A 20,249-nucleotide genomic window follows, 5' to 3' on the forward strand; every position below is an offset into this window, starting at 1 on the left:
TCACGCCATATGGCGTCCTGGAGGAACGAGAGCCACTCAGCGGCTGCCGATCGGTGTTAGGCAAGTGATTAAAAAAAAAGTTGTTGGTTTTTTTTTTTGTTTTCTTATCTGAAGCATAAGACATTTTTGCAGCCTAAGCATGCATAATGCCATTAGATTGATGGAAAATGTCTTTTCTGATTTCCGAGAAAGGTATAGATTTTGAGATCCGTATGGCACAAAATTGATCCCTTTCTAGATTAGAAACAGGAAATTTCCGATTCATCTGAAGAGAATATTGCATGGTAGATACCAGGCGTAATTGTGTCTTATGCCGGGAATACTAGATTATGCCGCCGGATCGATTCCTGCTCGTCCCCGTGGGCGAGTCTTATCTTTTGCTCGTTTTCCTTATCTTTTTCCATTGTCCCGCTCGCGGTATCGATCCGGCGGGTGATTGGACATGTCGGAAATTATCACTCGAGCCATCTAATGGAGAAATACAGTAGAGACCCACTATAGTAAACAGCTGGCTTCAGTAACCTATGTAGGCATGTCTCGGTCATGCATTTGTATAAATACCAGTATACAATCTGATGAATTCTGATATCCTAACTACTTGGCCAGGTCCCTTGAAGTGTAATATAAGTGGATTTTGCAGTATTATATAGAAGTGGAGTAGCGCATGGAGGAAAGGCTTGCAGATTTAAGCCCTATCTAGTCACACAGTTCTGTCTCCCATAATGGTTAAATTGCAACTATTGTGTGACCAGCAGGCAGCTAGAGACCCTGCATTATGGTGGGGGAGATAATTGGATGCAGGAGGATCCCCAGCAGTTGCTAGTCACCTGCTAGTTTTGATAAAGGTAGAAGACTAGGCAGTACAGACAGCCATTTGTTCCTCTTTCAGAGGGCCAGTCCCTCTTTGGGAACCCAATCCATTTGTCCCTCTTTCTTCCTCATTTACCCGCCTTTTATGAATCCTGTACAGATCTATGTAAATGTGTTTTTCTATTTAAAATGTGTTTGGCTCTAAATGTTATCCTTTTTAAATCGATAATTTCTTATATTCAAATGTTAATATGAAGGAAAATGAACCAGGATAGAAAGGACCAAGGTGGTGTGAATTATAAAACAACCTATTTTTCTTATGAATTCTTTATGGTATGCGTGACTAGGGGTGTGCTGGGGCGTTATTAGAGATGTGATGGGGGTGTGTGGTTGGGATGTGGCAGGGGCGTGGCCTAGTGTTCCTCTTTCTTATCTCAAAAAGTTGGAAGTTATGGATATCAGAAATATGCAGACAGCTGGGAATGGCTGCAGTTTATAGAGCTGAAAGGAATCTGTTTTATTTTTGTTTCCTTTCAAATATGGGTTTTATTTTTATCCATCTATACATGTATGTATGTGTGTTTGTCACAATTATCAGTTGAATGGATTGCTAGGCTGACTCAGCAGTGTATGTATAGCCACACAAGGCTGCTGGGTATTTGAACTGCTCGAGTTCACCTTTGTATTGGGCTGCCTGTCTTTATGGCTGGCGTATGGCGTTGTTTGTTGTAGGACGGCAGCCTAAACAATGCGGCTCAGTGAGATTGCTCTGCGACTGCCACGTTTACTAAAGTCCCACCAGGTGTACAATAAAACAATGCAGAGCTATTATGTGGAGCTGTCAGTGTACCTAAACCCTGGCGCACAGCGTCTGTCACGTGACCACAACAGATCGCTAACTTATCCAAGGTCACAAAGCAAAGGCGCTGCTGAGACTATCAGTGCTGGGTGACACCCATTTACTTAATGACAAGAGATGTAATGATTTCCGTAGCATGCTGGGGTTAACCCTTTGTGTCTTGGTAGTTTTAGGTTTTGTGAGTAATAAAAGCAGGCTGCTGTGTCAGTACTACTTACAGCTTCTTTGGACTCCTGGGCCCATATGCAATTTACTTTTTCTCCTTAGTTTTCTTCTAGGACAGTGATAGGCAAACGTAACACTCCAGCTGTTAAGGAACTCCACGCTCCCCCGACTAGACCCGTTCCAGTTCGCGTACAGAGCAAACAGGTCCACTGACGCCATCAACATCTGCCTAGAGCTCATCAGTGACCACCTGGATAAGCCTGATTCATACGCCAGAGTCCTCCTACTCGACTTCATCTCAGCATTTAATACAATCTGCCCTCGCATCCTCCAGAACAACCTGAAGGCACTTGGCGTCCACTCGTCCCTACGCCACTGGATCACAAACCTACTGACCAACAGATCACAAGTTGTCAAGCTGGGCAAGTTCTCCTCCCAAGTAAGGTCTACTAACACAGGTGCCCCGCAGGGCTGTGTCCTGTCGCCAATCCGGTTTTCCCTCTACACCAACAACTGCAGATCCACAGCAGACTCGGTCAAGGTCGTCAAATTCGCTGACGACACCATCATTGGTCTAGTGTCCAAAAATGATGAGCAAGACTATCGTCAACAAGTCGACAGAATTTGCCACTGGTGCAAGGAAAACAGGCTGGTCCTCAACACAGCTAAAACCGTTGAGATGGTTGTTGACTTCAGGCAGCAGGCCCCCACCCCACCCCCAATCTTCAATGAAGGCATGGAGGTGGAAAAGGTATCTAGTGTCCGCCTCCTTGGAACCCAGATCACCAGGGACCTGTGCTGGAAGACTCACACAAGCACCACACAGAGGAAGACCCAACAAAGGCTCTTCTTCCTTCCCCAGCTGAGGAAGTTTGGGATGGCACAGGAGCTTCTACTCTGCCACTATAGAATCCGTCATCTGCACCTCTATCCTGGTGTGGTATGCTGGATCCTCAAACAGGGACAAATACAAGCTCCAGAGGGTCATCAGGTCAGTGGAGAGAATCATTGGGAAACCACTCCCTTAGCTTGACCTCCTCTATAACTCCAGACTGCGTTCCAGAGCACAAAGGATCGCAAACGACCGCTCACACCCAGGCCACCGTTACTTTAATGTGCTCCCATCCGGTAGAAGGCTACAGATCATTTCCACCAAGACAGCTAGGCATATGAACTCCTTCTTCCCTGCTGCCGTTAAACTCTTGAATTCCATTCGCTGGCTCCCTCCGTCAGGCCAGTAGTCAGATCATCTAGTTCCAACGATACGGGTGATAGGTCATCCACTGGCTGTGTTTGCTGTTTCCCCTGCCACCCGTGTCCCTATTAGTGCCCTACTCTGCTAAGCTACACCTATCTTATTGTACATTTTACTTGCACTATTGTGTTTTTACTGTAATGCGTCATCCATCTACTGTTGGTTTTGTTTTTTGGTTGCTAGAGGTCATGTTTGTTATCAATGTCTCTGTTGTTGCCTTTTGTGTTGCCTTTTTTGTTTTATTTTTTTTTTTTGTGTTGCTGAGTTCTGTTGTGCCAAACCCAATTCCGGGCATGACCCAGTCATGCTTGGCGAAATAAACTGATTCTGAACTACAAATTCCACAATGCATTTGCCTTTATGAATCATGACTGTGGCTGTCAGACTCCTGCAATGCATTGTTGGACTTGTGGTTCCTTAACAGCTGGAGAGCCAAGTTTGCCTATCAGTGCCCTAGGAGATCATTTTTCATCATGCATTTAAAATAACTTCAGCATTTTGCAATTAAAAAAATACAAATACAACAAAGCCGTTAAATGACTATCAAAATTATTTTGAATATTTTCTTGCTTGCTGGTGATTTAAAAATGCATTTTATTTACAAATTGTGAAAATGTCACCTAGGAGAAAAGTGTAATTGCATCTAGGCCCAGGACCCATATGCCGGTAACGTTTTCTCCTCCTGACCTGGAGATAAGTTTTCATTTTCTATTTAGAATAACTTTTCAGCATTTGCAATTTAAAAAAAAAAGGTGTAAAAGTACTACTGATACAATTGTAAGGCCCGGTTCACACTTGCGGTTCTCTGCCAAACGGACCGGATGACCTGACCGGATCCGGTCCGGATCGGAACCGTACGGTTCTGATCCGGATCCGGTCAGGTTGCATCAGGTGTTCATCAGGATGCGATCCGGATCCGTTTGGCAAAAGTTAGTACAAACCAAATAAAATGTTGGGGTCTGGGAGGTCAGCAGAAGGTGGACCTGTGGAATCAGACCCTCCGCTGTTTAGCACTCACCTCCACCTCCGACATGCTGCCAATATCTCCAGCACGTTTAAAGTCGCTGCTGATCCACTCCAAAATGCTTGCCCATGTGTCCCCAACCAAAATCGCCGCAACAATCCGCATAGGAAGTGGGGTAGAACATCCGGATTTTTAGCCAGTGTTGTGCGCTCTCCGGTTCTCATTGCTTTGTATTGGCCGGATGGTGCAGTCCGGCTCCGCCCCGGATACGGCTGCCGGAGGAGCCGGACCAAAAAATAGCGCATGTTGGGTCTTATGCCGGAGTCCGGATCTGGTCCGGACGAAACGGACGCATGTGAACGCACGCATAGGCTTTCATTGCTATGCCGTGCGTCCGTTCCGTCCGTCCCGCATGCGGTCCGGCTCCGGCACGGCGATTCCGGACGGCGCCCGCTAATGTGAACCGGGCCTTAGTGTTTTGTTGCTTGCTGGTGATTTTAAAAGAAATGTTGTTGCCAAGTTTTAAAAATATCACCTATGCAATTAACTAAAAAGTGAATTGCACTCAGTCATATGGACTCAGTACTCATTTTCTCCTGCGTTTTCTTCTAGGGCTCTAGGCAATACTTTCACACCTTTTTAATTTCACACCAATTGATTAATTGCCTTTTGAAGTGGACCTGAACCATTGCACAGGACAGAAGACAGAAATCCAGCCTGCAGAGAGTTTAGCCCGTCTAATCCCCCCCCCCCCCCATCTGTGACTAATCACCAGTGTAATTTGATCCCTCAGCTGTCAGATGACTGCCACGGCAGAAAGGCTAATTTGTAAACACAGGATGTTAACCCTATGTCTGCGTCATTGAAAGCGGGAAGAAGACACTGCAGGTTTATTGCAGGAATTGTATCAGCTGTAACAAGCAATGTTTTGCTTTAAAGGTTATTATGCTGTTGCGTATCTTTTAGAGCAGAGAGGAAGTTCTGAGTTCAGGTCTGCTTTAAACCAGCAGCTAGCAAGAAGGTGCTCAGAATATTTTTTTTTTTTACTTATAAATGTATTTTTTAGTACCTTTTCAATTGCTGGAAAGTTGTTATAGAGGATGGAAAACTTTTGAGAAAAAGTGAATTGGATAAGGGACACAGGCCTTTGAATTTTAGATGTCAAGTCACAAGGGTTAACTATTTGTTGCAAGGTTTGCCAGGGAGGTTGTTCCTGTGAATAGATCAGGCACTAAACTAGAACTGGGGAAGAGGAAATCTGTCCTGGCGGGGCTTTAAAGGGACTCCGAGCACCTCTCATGGGTATGCCTTTAAGACTCCGACCAGCACTGCAAAGTACCTAAAGATGCATACCTTTCTGTAGCTTGTGCTCTCCTCTTTCATTTGATGCCTGAATCGCAGCTGCCATCTTGGCTATGTTATAACTTCCGGGTCACCCTTGTCTTCTCTGTTAGAGAAGTGCATCACTGAATGAAGCAGGAAGAGGAAGTGACATGCATGACCATTGCTAGAGGCTCCTCCCGAGGGGTCATAGCACGACTTTGTTGGAAGTAGTTTGGCTTAAAGGCATGCCCATCAGAGGTGCTCGGAGTCCCTTTAAGAACTTCTCCTGGGATAATCTTGGTGTCTGGGTACACTTGGGAGATATTTCCCTTGCCACTTGTTACAGATATCACAGTACACAAGAAGTGATGGCGGGTGTCAGTGGGGGGGGGGGGGGGGGAGGGGGGCGGACATACAACTATAAAGAAGGTATTTGTTGTCTGTCCTGTTAGGTATATTTCGCTTGTTGCATGCACTCATGCATGATAAAGACAAAGTGAGGTGATATCTCCTCTAGGGACACAGACAGCAGTAACCAGCTGATAGTGGTTTTATCCAGGGGTCTAGTCCTGGAAAAAGAAGTGAGTGGACTCACCCGGAAAACCTCTGCGCCGCACGCAGCGCACCAAAAAATGGGCGTGGTCAAGCATAATGTGGGCGTGGTCATGGGTGGGGCCAAATATACATGACCTTAGCAGTGATGTAAAAGGTCTGCCAGGGAAGTTTGAGCTCTGCCGTAGTGTATCCCCCCAAAATAGATGTAATCTGACAGCATTTCACCAAAAAGACACATAATCTGGTAGAAGTTCCTCCAAAATACAGATAATATGGAAGTGGTTCCCCCAAAATAGACAGTGTGGCAGCAGCAGTTCCCCCAACATACACATAATTTGGAAGCAGTTCCCCAAAATACGCAAAACCTGGCAGCGGATCACCCAAAATACACGTAACACCCAAAATACATATAATCTGGCAGCAGTGGTCCCCCAAACATACACAATCTGGCAGCAGTTCCCCAAAATACGCATAATCTGGCAGCAGTCGTTCCCCTAACATACACATAATCTGGCAGCTGTTCCCCAAAATACACGTAATCTGGCAGCAGCTGTTCCTCTAACATACACATAATCTGGCAGCTGTTCCCCAAAATACATAACAGCAGATAATCTGACAGCAGTTCCCCCAAAATGGGTACCCCCAGCATAGGTAGCCAGGTCTATAGGTGTCCCCAGTATAAGTAGCCATGAGTATAGTAGTCCCCAGTATATGTAGCCAGAGGTATATGTGCCTAGTATATGTAGCCAGGGGTATATATCCCTAGTATATGTAGCCAGGGGTATATATGCCCAGTATATGCAGCCAGGGGGTATATGTGTGCAGTATATGTAGCCAGGGGTATATGTGCGCAGTATATGTAGCCAGGGGTATATGTGCCCAGTATATGTAGCCAGGGGTATATGTGCCCAGTATATGTAGCCAGGGGTATATGTGCCCAGTATATGTAGCCAGGGGTATATGTGCCCAGTATATGTAGCCAGGGGTATATGTGCCCAGTATATGTAGCCAGGGGTATATGTGCCCAGTATATGTAGCCAGGGGTATATGTGCCCAGTATATGTAGCCAGGGGTATATGTGCCCAGTATATGTAGCCAGGGGTATATGTGCCCAGTATATGTAGCCAGGGGTATATGTGCCCAGTATATGTAGCCAGGGGTATATGTGCCCAGTATATGTAGCCAGGGGTATATGTGCCCAGTATATGTAGCCAGGGGTATATGTGCTCAGTATATGTAGCCAGGGGTATATGTGCTCAGTATATGTAGCCAGGGGTATATGTGCTCAGTATATGTAGCCAGGGGTATATGTGCCCAGTATATGTAGCCAGGGGTATATGTGCTCAGTATATGTAGCCAGGGGTATATGTGCCCAGAATAGGTGTCCCCCAGCAGGAGGGGAGCAGCGCTGTGGAAGGAGAGCTGTGAGCAGCACCTTAGGGTGCTCTCCTTTCCTCGCTCTCCCCTCCTGAAGTAATGTGCGCGCAGCCGGCAGCGGGCGGGACTTACCTCTCCTCGTCGTCGGAACTCCGGATCTACGTGCCGCAAGTCTGGTCTGATACAGACCAGAGCAGCTGCACGCAGATCCGACGCCGGAACGAGGAGAGGTAAGTCCCGCCCGCTGCCGGCTGCCTGCACTTTACTTTAGGAGGGGAGAGCGAGGGAAAGAGAGCCCCAAGGTGAGGGGAGGGGGGGGGAAATGGCCCCCCTTCTCCACCGCTGCTCACAGCTCTCTTTCCACTGCGCTGCTCCCCTCCGAACATGGCAGGGTGAACGGCGCCCACCCCAGGGAAATAGTAAGTGGACGCCGTTCACCCGCGTCCACGCACCACTCGACCCCTGGTTTTATCCCATTATTATGGAAATTCTAAAACTAAATGGACCATATTCAATTAACTTTTTCTCCTTTTTAGTTTTGGCCAAGTTAATAATTTCACACTTTGGCCTAGTGCACACCAGAGCTGTTCTGCTGCGGTTTGCGATCCGCTTGCGGGTGCGGATCCGCTAGGGTAATGTATTTCAATGGACTGGTACACACCAGAGCGGGAGGCGTTTTGCAGAAACGCATACTCCCAGGCTGCTGCAGATTTTGGATTGCGGATGCAATGTTAAGTATAGGAAAAACGCAAACCGCTCTGAAAAACGGCACTTCAGAGCGGTTTGCCAGGCATTTTTGTTACAGTAGCTGTTCAGTAACAGCTTTACTGTAACAATACATGAAATCTACTACACCAAAAACGCTTCACAAAACTGCAAAATGCTAGCTGAAACGCTGCAGAAAAAGAAAGTGTTTCAAAATCTGCCAGCATTTTGCGGATCTGCTAGCGGTTTTTGGTGTGCACCAGGCCCAAGCCAGTAAAATGCCCAAACTCACAGCAAGCAAGGAATATTACAAAATTTTGAGTACTTTTTTTTTTTTTTTTTTTTACTAGTTTTTGGTATGTCTTCAAGTGCAAAATGCTGAAGTTTATATTAAAAATAAAAAATTATCAAACTATGGCCCGTATGCAATTCACTTTTTCTCCTGAGTTTTCTCCCAGGTGATATTTCAAATTTGACAATAAAATGCCTTTTGAACCCCCAGCAAACAAAATGCTGAAAATGTTGATCGCACTTTGTCACCAACTTTTTGGTACTTTTTACATTGCAATCGAAGTTGAAAAATTATCTCCTAGGAGAAAACTCAAAGAAAAGCTAAATTGCATATGGGCCCGATGTGTTTTGGGTGCATAGAAGCTAAAATTTCTGCCACTTTATTATTAATTTGTATTGAATACTTTTGAGTGACAAATTGCATACAAGGGTCCATCTCACTAGTGATTTATCACCTGTGTTGGAGGGTTTTCACCAATAGAATACAAGGGGCATCGATTTGTAACGCCAACAGAAAAGACATTTTAAACACAAGTGGTGCCGTTGTTGTGGTCTCTGAAAAAGCCCTACTGCATAACTGCATATATTTTGGTGCACAAAGTGTTGTTCTACACTAGTATCAGGGAAGTCATGCACTCACCTCTTTCTTTATCTTGTGTTGTACAGTTGCTATGAGTTACGTGTGTGTGTGTGTGTGTCTCTCTCTGATTGATAACCCTGTATATCAAACTAGAGAATGGATATTTGTCTTTGCATGCATTCCTGTTGTAACACGTGAGCCATATTAATCCGCTGAAACCATTGTTCTGGAGAAACTTCGTATTGGCAGGTTACCAATAACCGATCCAGTTTCTGGATCTTGGAAAGAATTTACGGTTTTCTTCAGGTGGATTACATAATATCAGTCACTGTGCTGTGGACACTCAGTGCTCACAGCTCCCTTTACACCAGCAGGAAGTGCAGGGCAATAACAGGATCAGGAAATGTGTACAGTATCAGAAATGTTCGGGCATAGTACAAACTGTAATAGCAATCTTGTCAGGAGGCATTATCCTAGATTTTAAAGTTGTTGTTGCGTGTGTGTGTTTTTTTTTTTTTTTTTTTTTATAGAAGAAAAGGTTACCCTACTTAACGTTTCAAGGCTTTTGCTCACTCTATTTGTAGAACGGGGACAGGCTCCGAACTCAATGAGATGCAAATAGATCTCCGTTGAAGACGGTTTATGCAAACTTATGAATACTGAAAATGGACCAATTAAATTTTAGGAAGGATTCCCGCATTACTCCAAAGGATTCCCTAGTGGTGGTTTAGTGGTCCCTCTGAAATTCCCCTCCCCCCCCCCAAAACACACACACACACACACACACACACACACACACACACACACACACACACACACACACACACACCCTGGTGGCCCCTCTGTTGTGCTCCCTATTCCCCCCCCCCCCCCCCCATCCCATGCAGAGTTGCATGCAGTGGGCGGCGTTTATGGTCTATGCTGGCTGCCTCCAGTGGCCTCCACTAAAGGTCCCATCTGTCTTCTGCAGCGCTGCCCGCTTTCTACTTCCTGATTCTCAGCATGCAAACCTGTAAGGTGGTAGTTTTTAGCCCAGAGGACACACTTTACTTATTTTTTTTTTTTTTTTTTGTTGTGTGTGTGGAAATGTATAAAATATTGTGTTTATTTACAAGCTAGCAGATGTTATGGTAAGGCCCTCATGTAATGGAAGCTCTGTACAGGCACACAGCAGCCAGTGAAGGTGATGGTACTCCAGGTCAATAGCGCCATGCTGTTGTGATGTCACTGTTGCAGGGAAAAGCAAAATGTTCTGCACGTGTCCATGTTATAACCCTATTTTACTTCAAGGAACACAGGTATTATGCCATAAGTTTAATATTTTTTACCTCCATAAAGGGTCGGCCATCAGGGGACTCCTTCATTCAGATGAAGTCTGCAGAGCGGGCCTTCCTGGCAGCACAGAAGTGTCACAAGAAGACCATGAAGGACAGATACGTGGAGGTGTTTCAGTGTTCTGCTGAGGAGATGAACTTTGTCTTAATGGGGGGAACTTTAAATCGCAATGGCTTGTCCCCGCCGCCATGTAAGTTACCATGTAAGTGTGGGCTTGAGGGTCTTGCCGCTTCTCTGCGCTTGAGCTGGTAGGTGTTGGAACTGCTTTCCTTCCTGTGGGTATTTTGGTTCATCGTTGGCCGTTTATCGTGTTCACTCACAAACGCACACAAATCAACGGTTGCAATTCTCTTGTGGTGAATGAGATTTGGGGCACCAGTGGGAATGTCTATGGGATCTCTATGCTGCCCATTAAAGGGGAACTAAACCAAAGAGTGAGGCCATCCTATTAGATAACGCATATGAAGTCCTGATATTGTGCCAGCATGGAAACTTGCAATGTTGGTTTCTGTATACTGTAAAAACTGATTGGCTTGTTCTCCATTTCTTACCTGCCAGTCATTACTAATACCCATTTATAGAAACCCTTAACTTGGGCTACACAAAGGCCTGAGTCAACCAATCAGGAATAAGCTTTCAGTAGACTGCCTAATCCAACTGACCTATTTGATGAAGTGTGCAAAGTTCAAAGTAAGTGAACTCAGTGCAGCCAGTACAAATTCTCTTTACTAAATGGGGAACTATATGAAACCATTTTGGTTGCTGTTGGTACTTCATTTTGAAGTCCGCACTTAAAACAAGCCTGAAGTGAGAAAAAAAACTCGATATAATGAATTGTATGTGTAGTATGGATAATGAACGTTAGTAGCAAAGAAAAGTCATTTTTTATTTTGTTATATAGGTTTTTTTGTTTTTGTTTGTTTTTTAGAACATTGCATCATTCTGTTACATTTGCAGTTTTAAAACCACACCCTGTCTTTAAAGCTGTACAACAAATCAGAAGTAAAGACCTTTTTTTCAGTAAAACCTTATCTCAAGCAGTCTCTCACTGTGATTCTTGGCTGTTAGTGACCCAGAGATGAGAATAGCTGCCGTTTTTTACTTACCCAGTGCTTTCTCCAGCATAAGCATGGCTTTGTCCCTCGCCGTCCTCCTACGATGTCCCGTTCAGCCACAGTGAGCTCCGGTAAGCAGCTTAGTGACTTCAGCGGTGGACCTTCTGCGCATGCGCAGACATTCTACGCAAGCGCAGAAGGCCCCGGCTGACGTCACTCAGACTGAGCCACTTGCCGGGAGTTGACTGCAGTTGAACGGAGGATTTCAGGACGGCGGCGAGGGACACATCCATGCTTATGGGTCAGGAGGAAGCCCCCGAGTGAGTAAAAAAAGGCAGTTTTCTTCATCTATGGGTCACTTTAAGTGCCTCAGAAAACAGGACTGTATTTCACCCAGTGGGTTGAATTGATCAGATAAGCTCTTTTGCATAGGTAACCGAAGTTTTTTTTTTTTTTTTTTTTTTTTTCCCCTTTTCCTTTACTGGAATATTACACTTTTTTTCCCCTTTGCTATTAATCTATTTCTTAGCTGTACTACACATACAATTCATTATCTCATAAGTTTATTTTCACTTCATGTTTGCTTTAAAGGACCACTATGGTGAAACATTGCAAAATGTAAAAAGCATAATAAAAGCATGTAAAAATACATGCAAGATGTACTTTGTCCCAGAGTAAAATGTACTATATATAACTTTTTTCCAATGTTGCTGTCAGAGTAGGAAATAAAAAATCTAACACATCTGATCTTCTGGTGGGAAATTCTCAGGGTTTCTCCAATTCAGACCTGTAAGATTTTCACTACCAACTGTAAGTGACGGCAACATAGGAAAAGGCAATTTATAGGCAATCTTTCTGGGGAAAACGTAGGTCTTGTAAGTATGTGTTTACATGTATTTAACATTTGACAGGTTTTTTTTTGTTTTTTTTTTTAACATGATTATGGTCCCTTAAGCGGATCCGAGATGAAAAACTAACTATGTAACTTGTCTATATATCTTATCTAAAGTTTATATAGTTTACACAGCAAATCTGGCTGCAAACCGCTTCAACAGTATATTATTACTTCTTCCTGTGATACAATGAGAGCAGCCATATTCTGCTTGTGATCATTACACACAGGCAAGCTGATCTGCATCTCCACCCCTCTGCCTCTGGAATCTGGCTAGTAACCTCCTCCTGCCCAGACTGAGCTCCCATAATCCCTTGCTACACGGGTCACAGAGTGCCAAGGTGCTGGAGGAGCTGTGGGCGAGTCTTGTTTAGTTTTTAGGAAATTAAGGTATTAAAACAAAACAAAAATTGGCTTGAGGAATGCCCTATAAACTATATGTAAGGAACACAATTATGCAATGAGTAAAAGTTTATCTCAAATCCACTAACTCCTCGCAATGGCAAGTTTGCCACAGACTGCCTGTAGGGAATGCTGTAAGATAAGAAATGGGTACTATACACCTTTTTACCAATCAAAACCAGTCTCAAGTAATGAGTTCTGCATTTTGGGTTTAGTTCCCCTTTATGTCACTTTTCGTAGATTAGAAGCTTTTATCCAAAGCAAAGTGTGAAGCTGCATTCTTGATTTTTCCTCTATTTTATGATGTATATTTATCTGAATTGTATACCTTTGTCGGGAGACAATGCTGCCCGGTGACCACATAGACCTACTGGGGCTTTCGTTTCTATACCAGGATCATTGGACAAAATGGGTTTTCCCACAGACCTGCTCTGGATCAATTAAAGTTGACCTGAACTCTTGCACAGGACTGAAGGAAAACTGAGGAAAAGGCACCCTGTATGAATTTAGAGAGTTTAGCCTGCCTAATTCCCCCTCATCTGTGACTAATCACAGCTGTAATTTGAGCTGTCAGTTGGTTGCCTCAGCTGAGTAGCTAATTTGTAAACACAGGATGTTAACCGTATGTCTGCTTCCATGAAAGCAGGAAGTAGACACACTGCAGATGTATTTCAGGATTTGTATCATCTGTAGCAAAGAAATGTTTTTCTTTTAGGAGCCACATATTACCGAAAATACATCAGACTTTGTTTTGTCTCTAACATTCCTTTCCCCCCCCTCCCCCCCCCCCCCCCCCCCCAATTAAAAAACAAAATAGTTTTGAACCGGGACGTCTGTCCTGAAATCTGATTTTCAGAATGTCATCCTCTGCAGGTTTGCGCACGTTTGAGTGTTTACAAGCTTCAGTAACTGCACCCTGCAGGTGTCTCCCCGTCTAGCATTACCTTTCTGCAAGGGAACCGCTTCACTGCCCATCTCAGGCTCAGCCAAGACTGAAACAGGATAATTTCTGCTTGACTATCGGCAGAAATCTGGTGCAAAACATCAGTTAGGCCATTCACACTAGAGAGTTTTGCCGCGATTTCGGCAAAAAGCTCAAACACTAGCACTTTTTAAAAGCGCTAGTGTAATAAAACCCTATGAGCCTGTTCTTACTTGGGCGATTTGCACTAATCGCCGCAAACACCCAAAATCGCGAAACGCAAATGCGTAGCCTGCACCATTTTCAGGCAATTTCCTGGTGATTGCGTTTCAGTGCTATAGAAGCGCTAAATGCGATCGCGGAAAAATCGTCAGTGTCCAGTGATTTTTCGACGTGTAATCGTGGAAAATCATTCCCGCAAAACAACGGCGGTAATCACCGGCGTTTTGCGCTTTTAAGTGTGAATGGGGCCTTAGTCATCATTGGTGCTCAGGTATAGGAGCTCATGTCAGTTAGGGTTAGGCACAAGCTGAGAAAAACAGATATTAATTCACAAAGCAGTATCTGTTTTTCTATCTGTTTTTGCATCAGTTATAAAGGTGTACCATGTGCACAAGGCCTCAGACTAGATTCATAGTGAGAGTTGTGTTCCCTGTAACAGGAGGGATGCAGCGGAATGGGAGTAATACTTGGCCATTATTCAATCAAATAGTCACTCATTCCTGTGATCAGCTTTTGTATGGCTTCCTTCAAAGTCGCAGAGTCTGAGTGCGACCTGTGGGAATTCTGCATGGACATTTAATGCAAATTGTATGCAGCTGGGAATTGGGCCAATCAGAATGTATTTTCTGTAGGCAAGCCTGGATTTACATCACAGGAGCCCATCGGCACAGAAGTTCTGACACCCTAGACTTTTCCCTCCATGAGCCTACAAACCCCCACCGAACCACACTGCAAGTTAGCTGTCTGGTCCAGTTGTCACCTCTGCCAGGCATGGGTAGCCAGAGGTACCCCTTAATTCTGAGGGTACCTCTGACTACCTAATACTAAGTAGCTGGAGGTGCCCCAAGTATTAGGTAGCTACAGCTGAAGGGAGATCTTGTCAGTGGAATGCCCAGAGTCGGGTGAGTAACCTTTTATGTGCTGCTCAGGAATCTGCGTAGGAAAGGAGAGGTAGGCACTCCGCCTTTCCATCAGGAGCCTGTAAGCACGTGCCTACAGTGCCTTATGGAAAGCCTGGCCTGTAGGGTTTGATTGGCACAACTACATGTTGTGCCCAGTTTGCATTGCATTTGGTTCTTGGTTACTGTTATTGAGCACACAGAGCTGGACAGGCCACCAGGTGGAGTGCTAAACCATTATCGCCAATATCGCCTTTTCATTTACGTTTGCTATTTCCCGAGATAAAAATTGCAAAAAACCTCTCCATTCACTTCAATGTGATTTCCTGTAAAAGGTTTACATGCTACAGGCGTGATTTGGTGTGGCTGCTTCACTATAGGAATTTCAATGTAAGTATTTGTTCAAATCCTACACTCAGGGAAAATCTATTAGAGCCTGAGCCCACTAACAGTTGTGTGCAGTTGTGTCCGCTTTTCAGCAACACATCGTTACAGATGCTGAAAAGTGGGCACAACTGCGTTAGTGGGCTCAGGCCCTCCTAAAAGCCGATCCTGCACCCTGTAATGTTTCCAGTAGATCTGCTGTTTAATTGGCCCATCAAGTGTAATTATATCTTTATATACTCAGACTGATCTTTCTTTTATGCTTTACTTTTTGTAAGTATACTGAGGGGCATTGCCATCACTGAGGGCATGTGGGCTTATGAATGGCAGACAGTAAGAGTCCAGTTTGCTGCCCTCCAGTACTAGAAAACCTCAAATTTAAGAAGAAGAAAAGTCAATTGAATACGGGCCTAAGGCCACATACACACATCAGACCATAGTCTTTTGAAAATGAAAGATCACAGACCAATCTTACCACCCTTCATGTAGTATGAGAGCCATACCTTCAGTCTTTTCTATGGAGCTGAACTCCCCATCAGAAAAAAACTTTGCAAGATGCTGCACACAAAGATGCTGTACAGACACAAAAGATCAGTATCTGCAAAAGATCTGTTCCTGCCAAAGATCAGTTCCTGCAAATTGCATTTATAGTCTGAGATCTGCAGATCATCATACACACCTTGTTTAACTGACATTCATCTGCAGATCAGACCATCATCTGCAGATCTGAAAATCCATCCTGGTGGATCTGATCTGCAGATAAATGTCTGTTAAACAAGGTGTGTATGATGATCTGCAGATATCAGACTATGAATGCATTTTGCAGGAACAGATCTTTTGCAGATACTGATCTTTTGAATGTCTACAGCATCTTTGTGTGCAGCATCTTGCAAAGATTTCTGTCTGATGGGGAGTTCAGCTCCATAGAAAAGACTGTGTAGGTATGGCTCTCATACTACATGGAAGGGGGTAAAATTGGTCTGTGATCTTTCATTTTCAAAAGACTATGGTCTGATGTGTGTATGAGCCTTAAGTGTAGTCAGCCTTTAAAAAGAGTTTGCGTTGAGTGTATGCGCAACTACTAATTTATTAGCCCTTCAATGATCCCACTCTCTCTCTGACCCAAATAAGGATGCAAATTTTTGGTACCTAGCAGAAACATCCAGTCCAGGTTTGCTGAATTTCTTATGATCTCTACTGATCACAAACCTGAGTAAATCTGTAAATCTACCAAAATTATTTCTTAAAGGACCTCTGTCGCGAAAATTGTAAAATTTAAAATACATGTTAACGTATACAAATAAGTACGTTTCTTCTAGAGTAAAATGAGCCAGAAATTACTTTTCTCCTATGCTGCTGTCACTTACAGTAAGTAGTAGAAATCTGACATTACTGACAGATTTTGGATTAGCCCATCTTTTCATGCGGGGTTCTCAGGCTTTTTCTTTAATTTTAAAAGCACTTGCTCCGTCCAACTGCCAAGATAGTGTGCAGGGAGGCTGGCCAGCATCTTTGTAGAAATCTTTTTCAGGGAATGTCTTTATAAAAAATAAAGGCCATGCTGAGAATCGCCCATGCAGAGATGGACTAACCCAAAATGTCAGATTTCTACTGCCTACTGTAAGTGACAGCAGCATAGGATAAAAGTAATTTAGGGCTCATTTTACTCAGGAAGAAATGTACTTATTTGTATGTGTTCTTTAAATTTTAAGATTTTCGCGACAGTTCCTCTTTAAGTAAGCCTGGCTTAATAACCCCCTCTCTCTTCAGTTTGCTGATTTTTCTGTTTTTTTTGGAGACTGTCCAGTCCTTTAGCACCTGGGTATTAAAACTGAAGACTAGTTCTACTAAGTGCCTGTATCCTAGCACATACGGCTCATTTTAGCCGGAAAAGAATTCTCAGTCTGGGTACTATAAACTTTTGCTTTATTGGCTTTCTTATTTTCCTCCTGACAGCTTCAGCGCAGCTATCATTTTGTAGTAGTGCTTTATGGAGGGTTTGAAATGAGATTGAGCTGTGGGCGGAGGTCTGGGCATCCACAGCGAGCATATAAAGCTTGATGATCGAGCATAAGCCAGTTATAGTGTGGACATGTATGGTGGAGTAGTGTCTATATACGAAAGTAGATCCTCCTAAGTGTGAAACGTTTTATTTTCACCATTCTGTTGGTAGAGAACCAGTTTCACAGAAGACCACAGGATTGTATAGAGGTCTCCTCAGCTGAGCCTGTTCCTCTGCCTTGTGTTTTATGTTGTGTTTCTCCTCCACTAGGTCTGTCTCCTCCATCATACACCTTTCCTGCACCTACAGCTGTTATCCCTGCAGAGGCAGCTACTATCTACCAGCCTTCCCTGCTCCTGAATCCTCGCGCCCTACAACCGCAAGCCGCATATTACCCTGGAGCTCAGCTCTTCATGAACTACACTGCTTACTACCCAAGGTAAGACTTCTTGTGAAAATGAAGGCTTTCTTTTTCATGCCTTTCATGCTTAGACATGAGAGATAATGTATGAACAATCCCGATATATCAGAAGTTGCCAGTTGGTGGCGACCTTGATCAGCAAAGCAACTAGCATTGTAGTCCCAGATTCCCAACATGATCTCCAGCCACACTCACAACTTCATAGCATTTGCTTTAATGCTAAACTAGAGTGGGGAGAAGAAAAGCAGCAGGTCAGGGAATGTGGGATGTTTAAAATGAACCCCAAAACATTTATTCGATTAAAAGGGGTTGTAACAACCAAAAACCAAAAAATTGGCTAAAATTACTTCGTGCCCCGAATAGAAATGTAGACCCCACCCCTTTTTTTTTTTTTTTTCCTGGTCTGTGTGCCTTTGCCGAACTGTGCAGTGCCAACAGGATTGTGGGAAGTCGTATCTCTAAATACAAATGACAAACTTCCCATTTCAGATAAGACAATGACACTGTGACCAGAAGGTAATTGAATCCCCTCTCCCTTTTGAAGAGTTTACACAGCGATGTAAGCCTGTTATCTAGGCGATTGCTGTGGGAGGCACAGTCAACTGTAAAATAAGCAGTAAATGAACACTGAATTAGGTATAAAAAAGAAAAGAGCAGAAGTGATGTCCCTTTTGGCATCACAGAGAAACAGTAAAGATGGAAAAACAAAAGAATGTCTGCCGGTTTTGATATCACACTTCTCTTAAATCCCACAGCGAGTACTAAAAACAGGTAAACTAAATACATTTCTTATTGGAAGATTTATTTTTTTCAGTTAATATGGTTTTATATAGTTAATATTTCAGTTAAAACCTCAGGTTCCAACTCTCAAACCTCCCTGAGGTTGACGCCTTAATCATCGGTAGTAGTATTATTATGCACAAACAGCAATATTAGTTCTGCGCATAAGCACTGCGAGATATGCTAGTAGCGTGACCTGTAGTACTCTAGTAGTGTGCCTGCTACTACGGTAACGCGCATGTTACCGTAGCAACGGCCGTGCTACTGGAGTACTGTGGGTCACGCTACTAGCGTATCTCGCGGTACTTGCATGTGGAAGTAATGGTAATATTGCTGTGAGTGCGCGGTGATATTCCCAATGTTTAATGAATCGACCCCCACTGTCTCATACATGCGTAATTTCAGTGATCGTAGGACACTCCCAGCAGCTGTGTACTTCTCCCAACCTCTCTCCTTTGCTGATAACCGTCTCATGACTGCTCTTTTTAATATGCGTTCCTGATAGGCTGCAGCCAGAGACGTACCGGTAACTAGAAATCACTAGGCCCCCGTGCAAAACTTTGGGTGGGGCCCCCTCAAACTTTGGGTGGGGCCCCCTCCCCCCTGCTTTTTATACAGGTAAACTGAGAATCTTTTTCAATTTTCTAGTGCACACTTGAATGTATTTTCCCCATGCAAATAAAAACAGACAGCAGTGAAGCACTGCATGCATTTTCTCTATCAATAACATTATCTCCAGTGGTAAAACATGCATGTTTTCACACACACAGATACACATGGTGTGCAGAAAACTGACAGGCAAGTGTGCTCCCAGCCTCAGCTTATTACACACACACTGTCCATTCTGATGTAGCAGAACTGGCTCAGCAGAATTCTCCAGCATCACTACAGTACACAGCACCTGGTGAGGGGTGGAAAGGCTGGGGGCAGAACAGCGCTGTACACAAGAGCCTGCTACACTGAATAGGCACTGTCTACAAATTTTTATCTACAAAACTTTGTATGATTCGTTATCCGTGGCTGAGCAGATGCAGTCATTAGAACTGTGCAGGGAGCAGAATTTTTTTTTTCTTTAGTTGTCCGTCTCTCAGGACAGGGAAAAGAAACGTATCCCCCTATGGGGCCCCCTGCAGCTGCATCCCTTGCTGGGTCTATTGTTACGCCCCTGGCTGCAGCCACATGTGACAGGACATTCTAATGACTTCAGGCAGCTAATAAGACTTCACTTAACCTGACTCATTCAGAGCTGGACTTTTCTCAAGAAGGGAGGAAATGGCAATATTGAAGGTAAACAGGTGTTCCTGACTGACAAAGTCATTGTGAGTGATAATTTAAAAATGGGGGCTCTGATTCTCGTTTGTGCCTATTTGTGTCTGTAAGCACAGTAAACACAAGATACAAAAGAAATGAAGCCTAGAAACGCCATCCTTACAGGTAAAGAGATGCTCTGTGGCACATATTATTTGTTTAGTATAGTTTATTGGTAGCAAGTTTCCTAATTTCCTAGAAGTCATTAGCACAATGACCACGTTCAGAAGAGATGTCTGTATGTACCATAACAGAACATACTACTCTCCAGTATCGTAGCAATAGGGGATGCAGAGGATGCGACGGCACCTGGACTAGAGGGGCCCATTAAGGGTCCTCCATCTATCTTATTAGCTTTTCATTGGTGCTATGTTGGCTTTGAACACCTAGTGGCAATCCTTAAAGAGACTCTGTAACATGAAAAAGATCCCCTGGGGGGTACTCACCTCAGGTGGGGGAAGCCTCCGGATCCTAATGAGGCTTCCCACGCCGTCCTCTGTCCCACGGGGGTCTCGCTGCAGCCCTCTGAACAGCCGGCGACTGTGCCGACTGTAATTTCAATATTTACCTTTGCTGGCTCCAGCTAGGGCGCTGTGGCTGCTTTCCTCTCCGAACTACGCGGAAATACCAGATCTCAGTCGGGTCCGCTCCACTGCGCAGGCGCCGGAAACTTGCGCCTGCGCAGTAGAGCAGACCCGACGGCGATCGGGTATTTCCGTGTAGTTCGGAGCCGACAGCCGTCA

General features: G+C 44.2%; 1 protein-coding gene across 2 annotated transcripts in view; it reads left to right on the forward strand.

Moving 5' to 3' along the window:
* Nucleotides 1-20,249, forward strand: part of ESRP1 (epithelial splicing regulatory protein 1) — a 125,511-nt gene that overhangs the window by 91,775 nt on the left and 13,487 nt on the right. The window contains exons 12-13 of one of the 2 annotated variants that reach the window (XM_068237668.1): nt 10,223-10,421; nt 17,268-17,436. In XM_068237668.1, the coding sequence (XP_068093769.1) occupies nt 10,223-10,421; nt 17,268-17,436 (368 nt within the window). The remainder of the gene's footprint in view (nt 1-10,222; nt 10,422-17,267; nt 17,437-20,249) is intronic. The other variant, XM_068237670.1, reaches the window with a different exon arrangement.

Source organism: Hyperolius riggenbachi, chromosome 5 (genome assembly GCF_040937935.1).
Source record: "Hyperolius riggenbachi isolate aHypRig1 chromosome 5, aHypRig1.pri, whole genome shotgun sequence".
NCBI lineage: Eukaryota > Metazoa > Chordata > Amphibia > Anura > Hyperoliidae > Hyperolius > Hyperolius riggenbachi.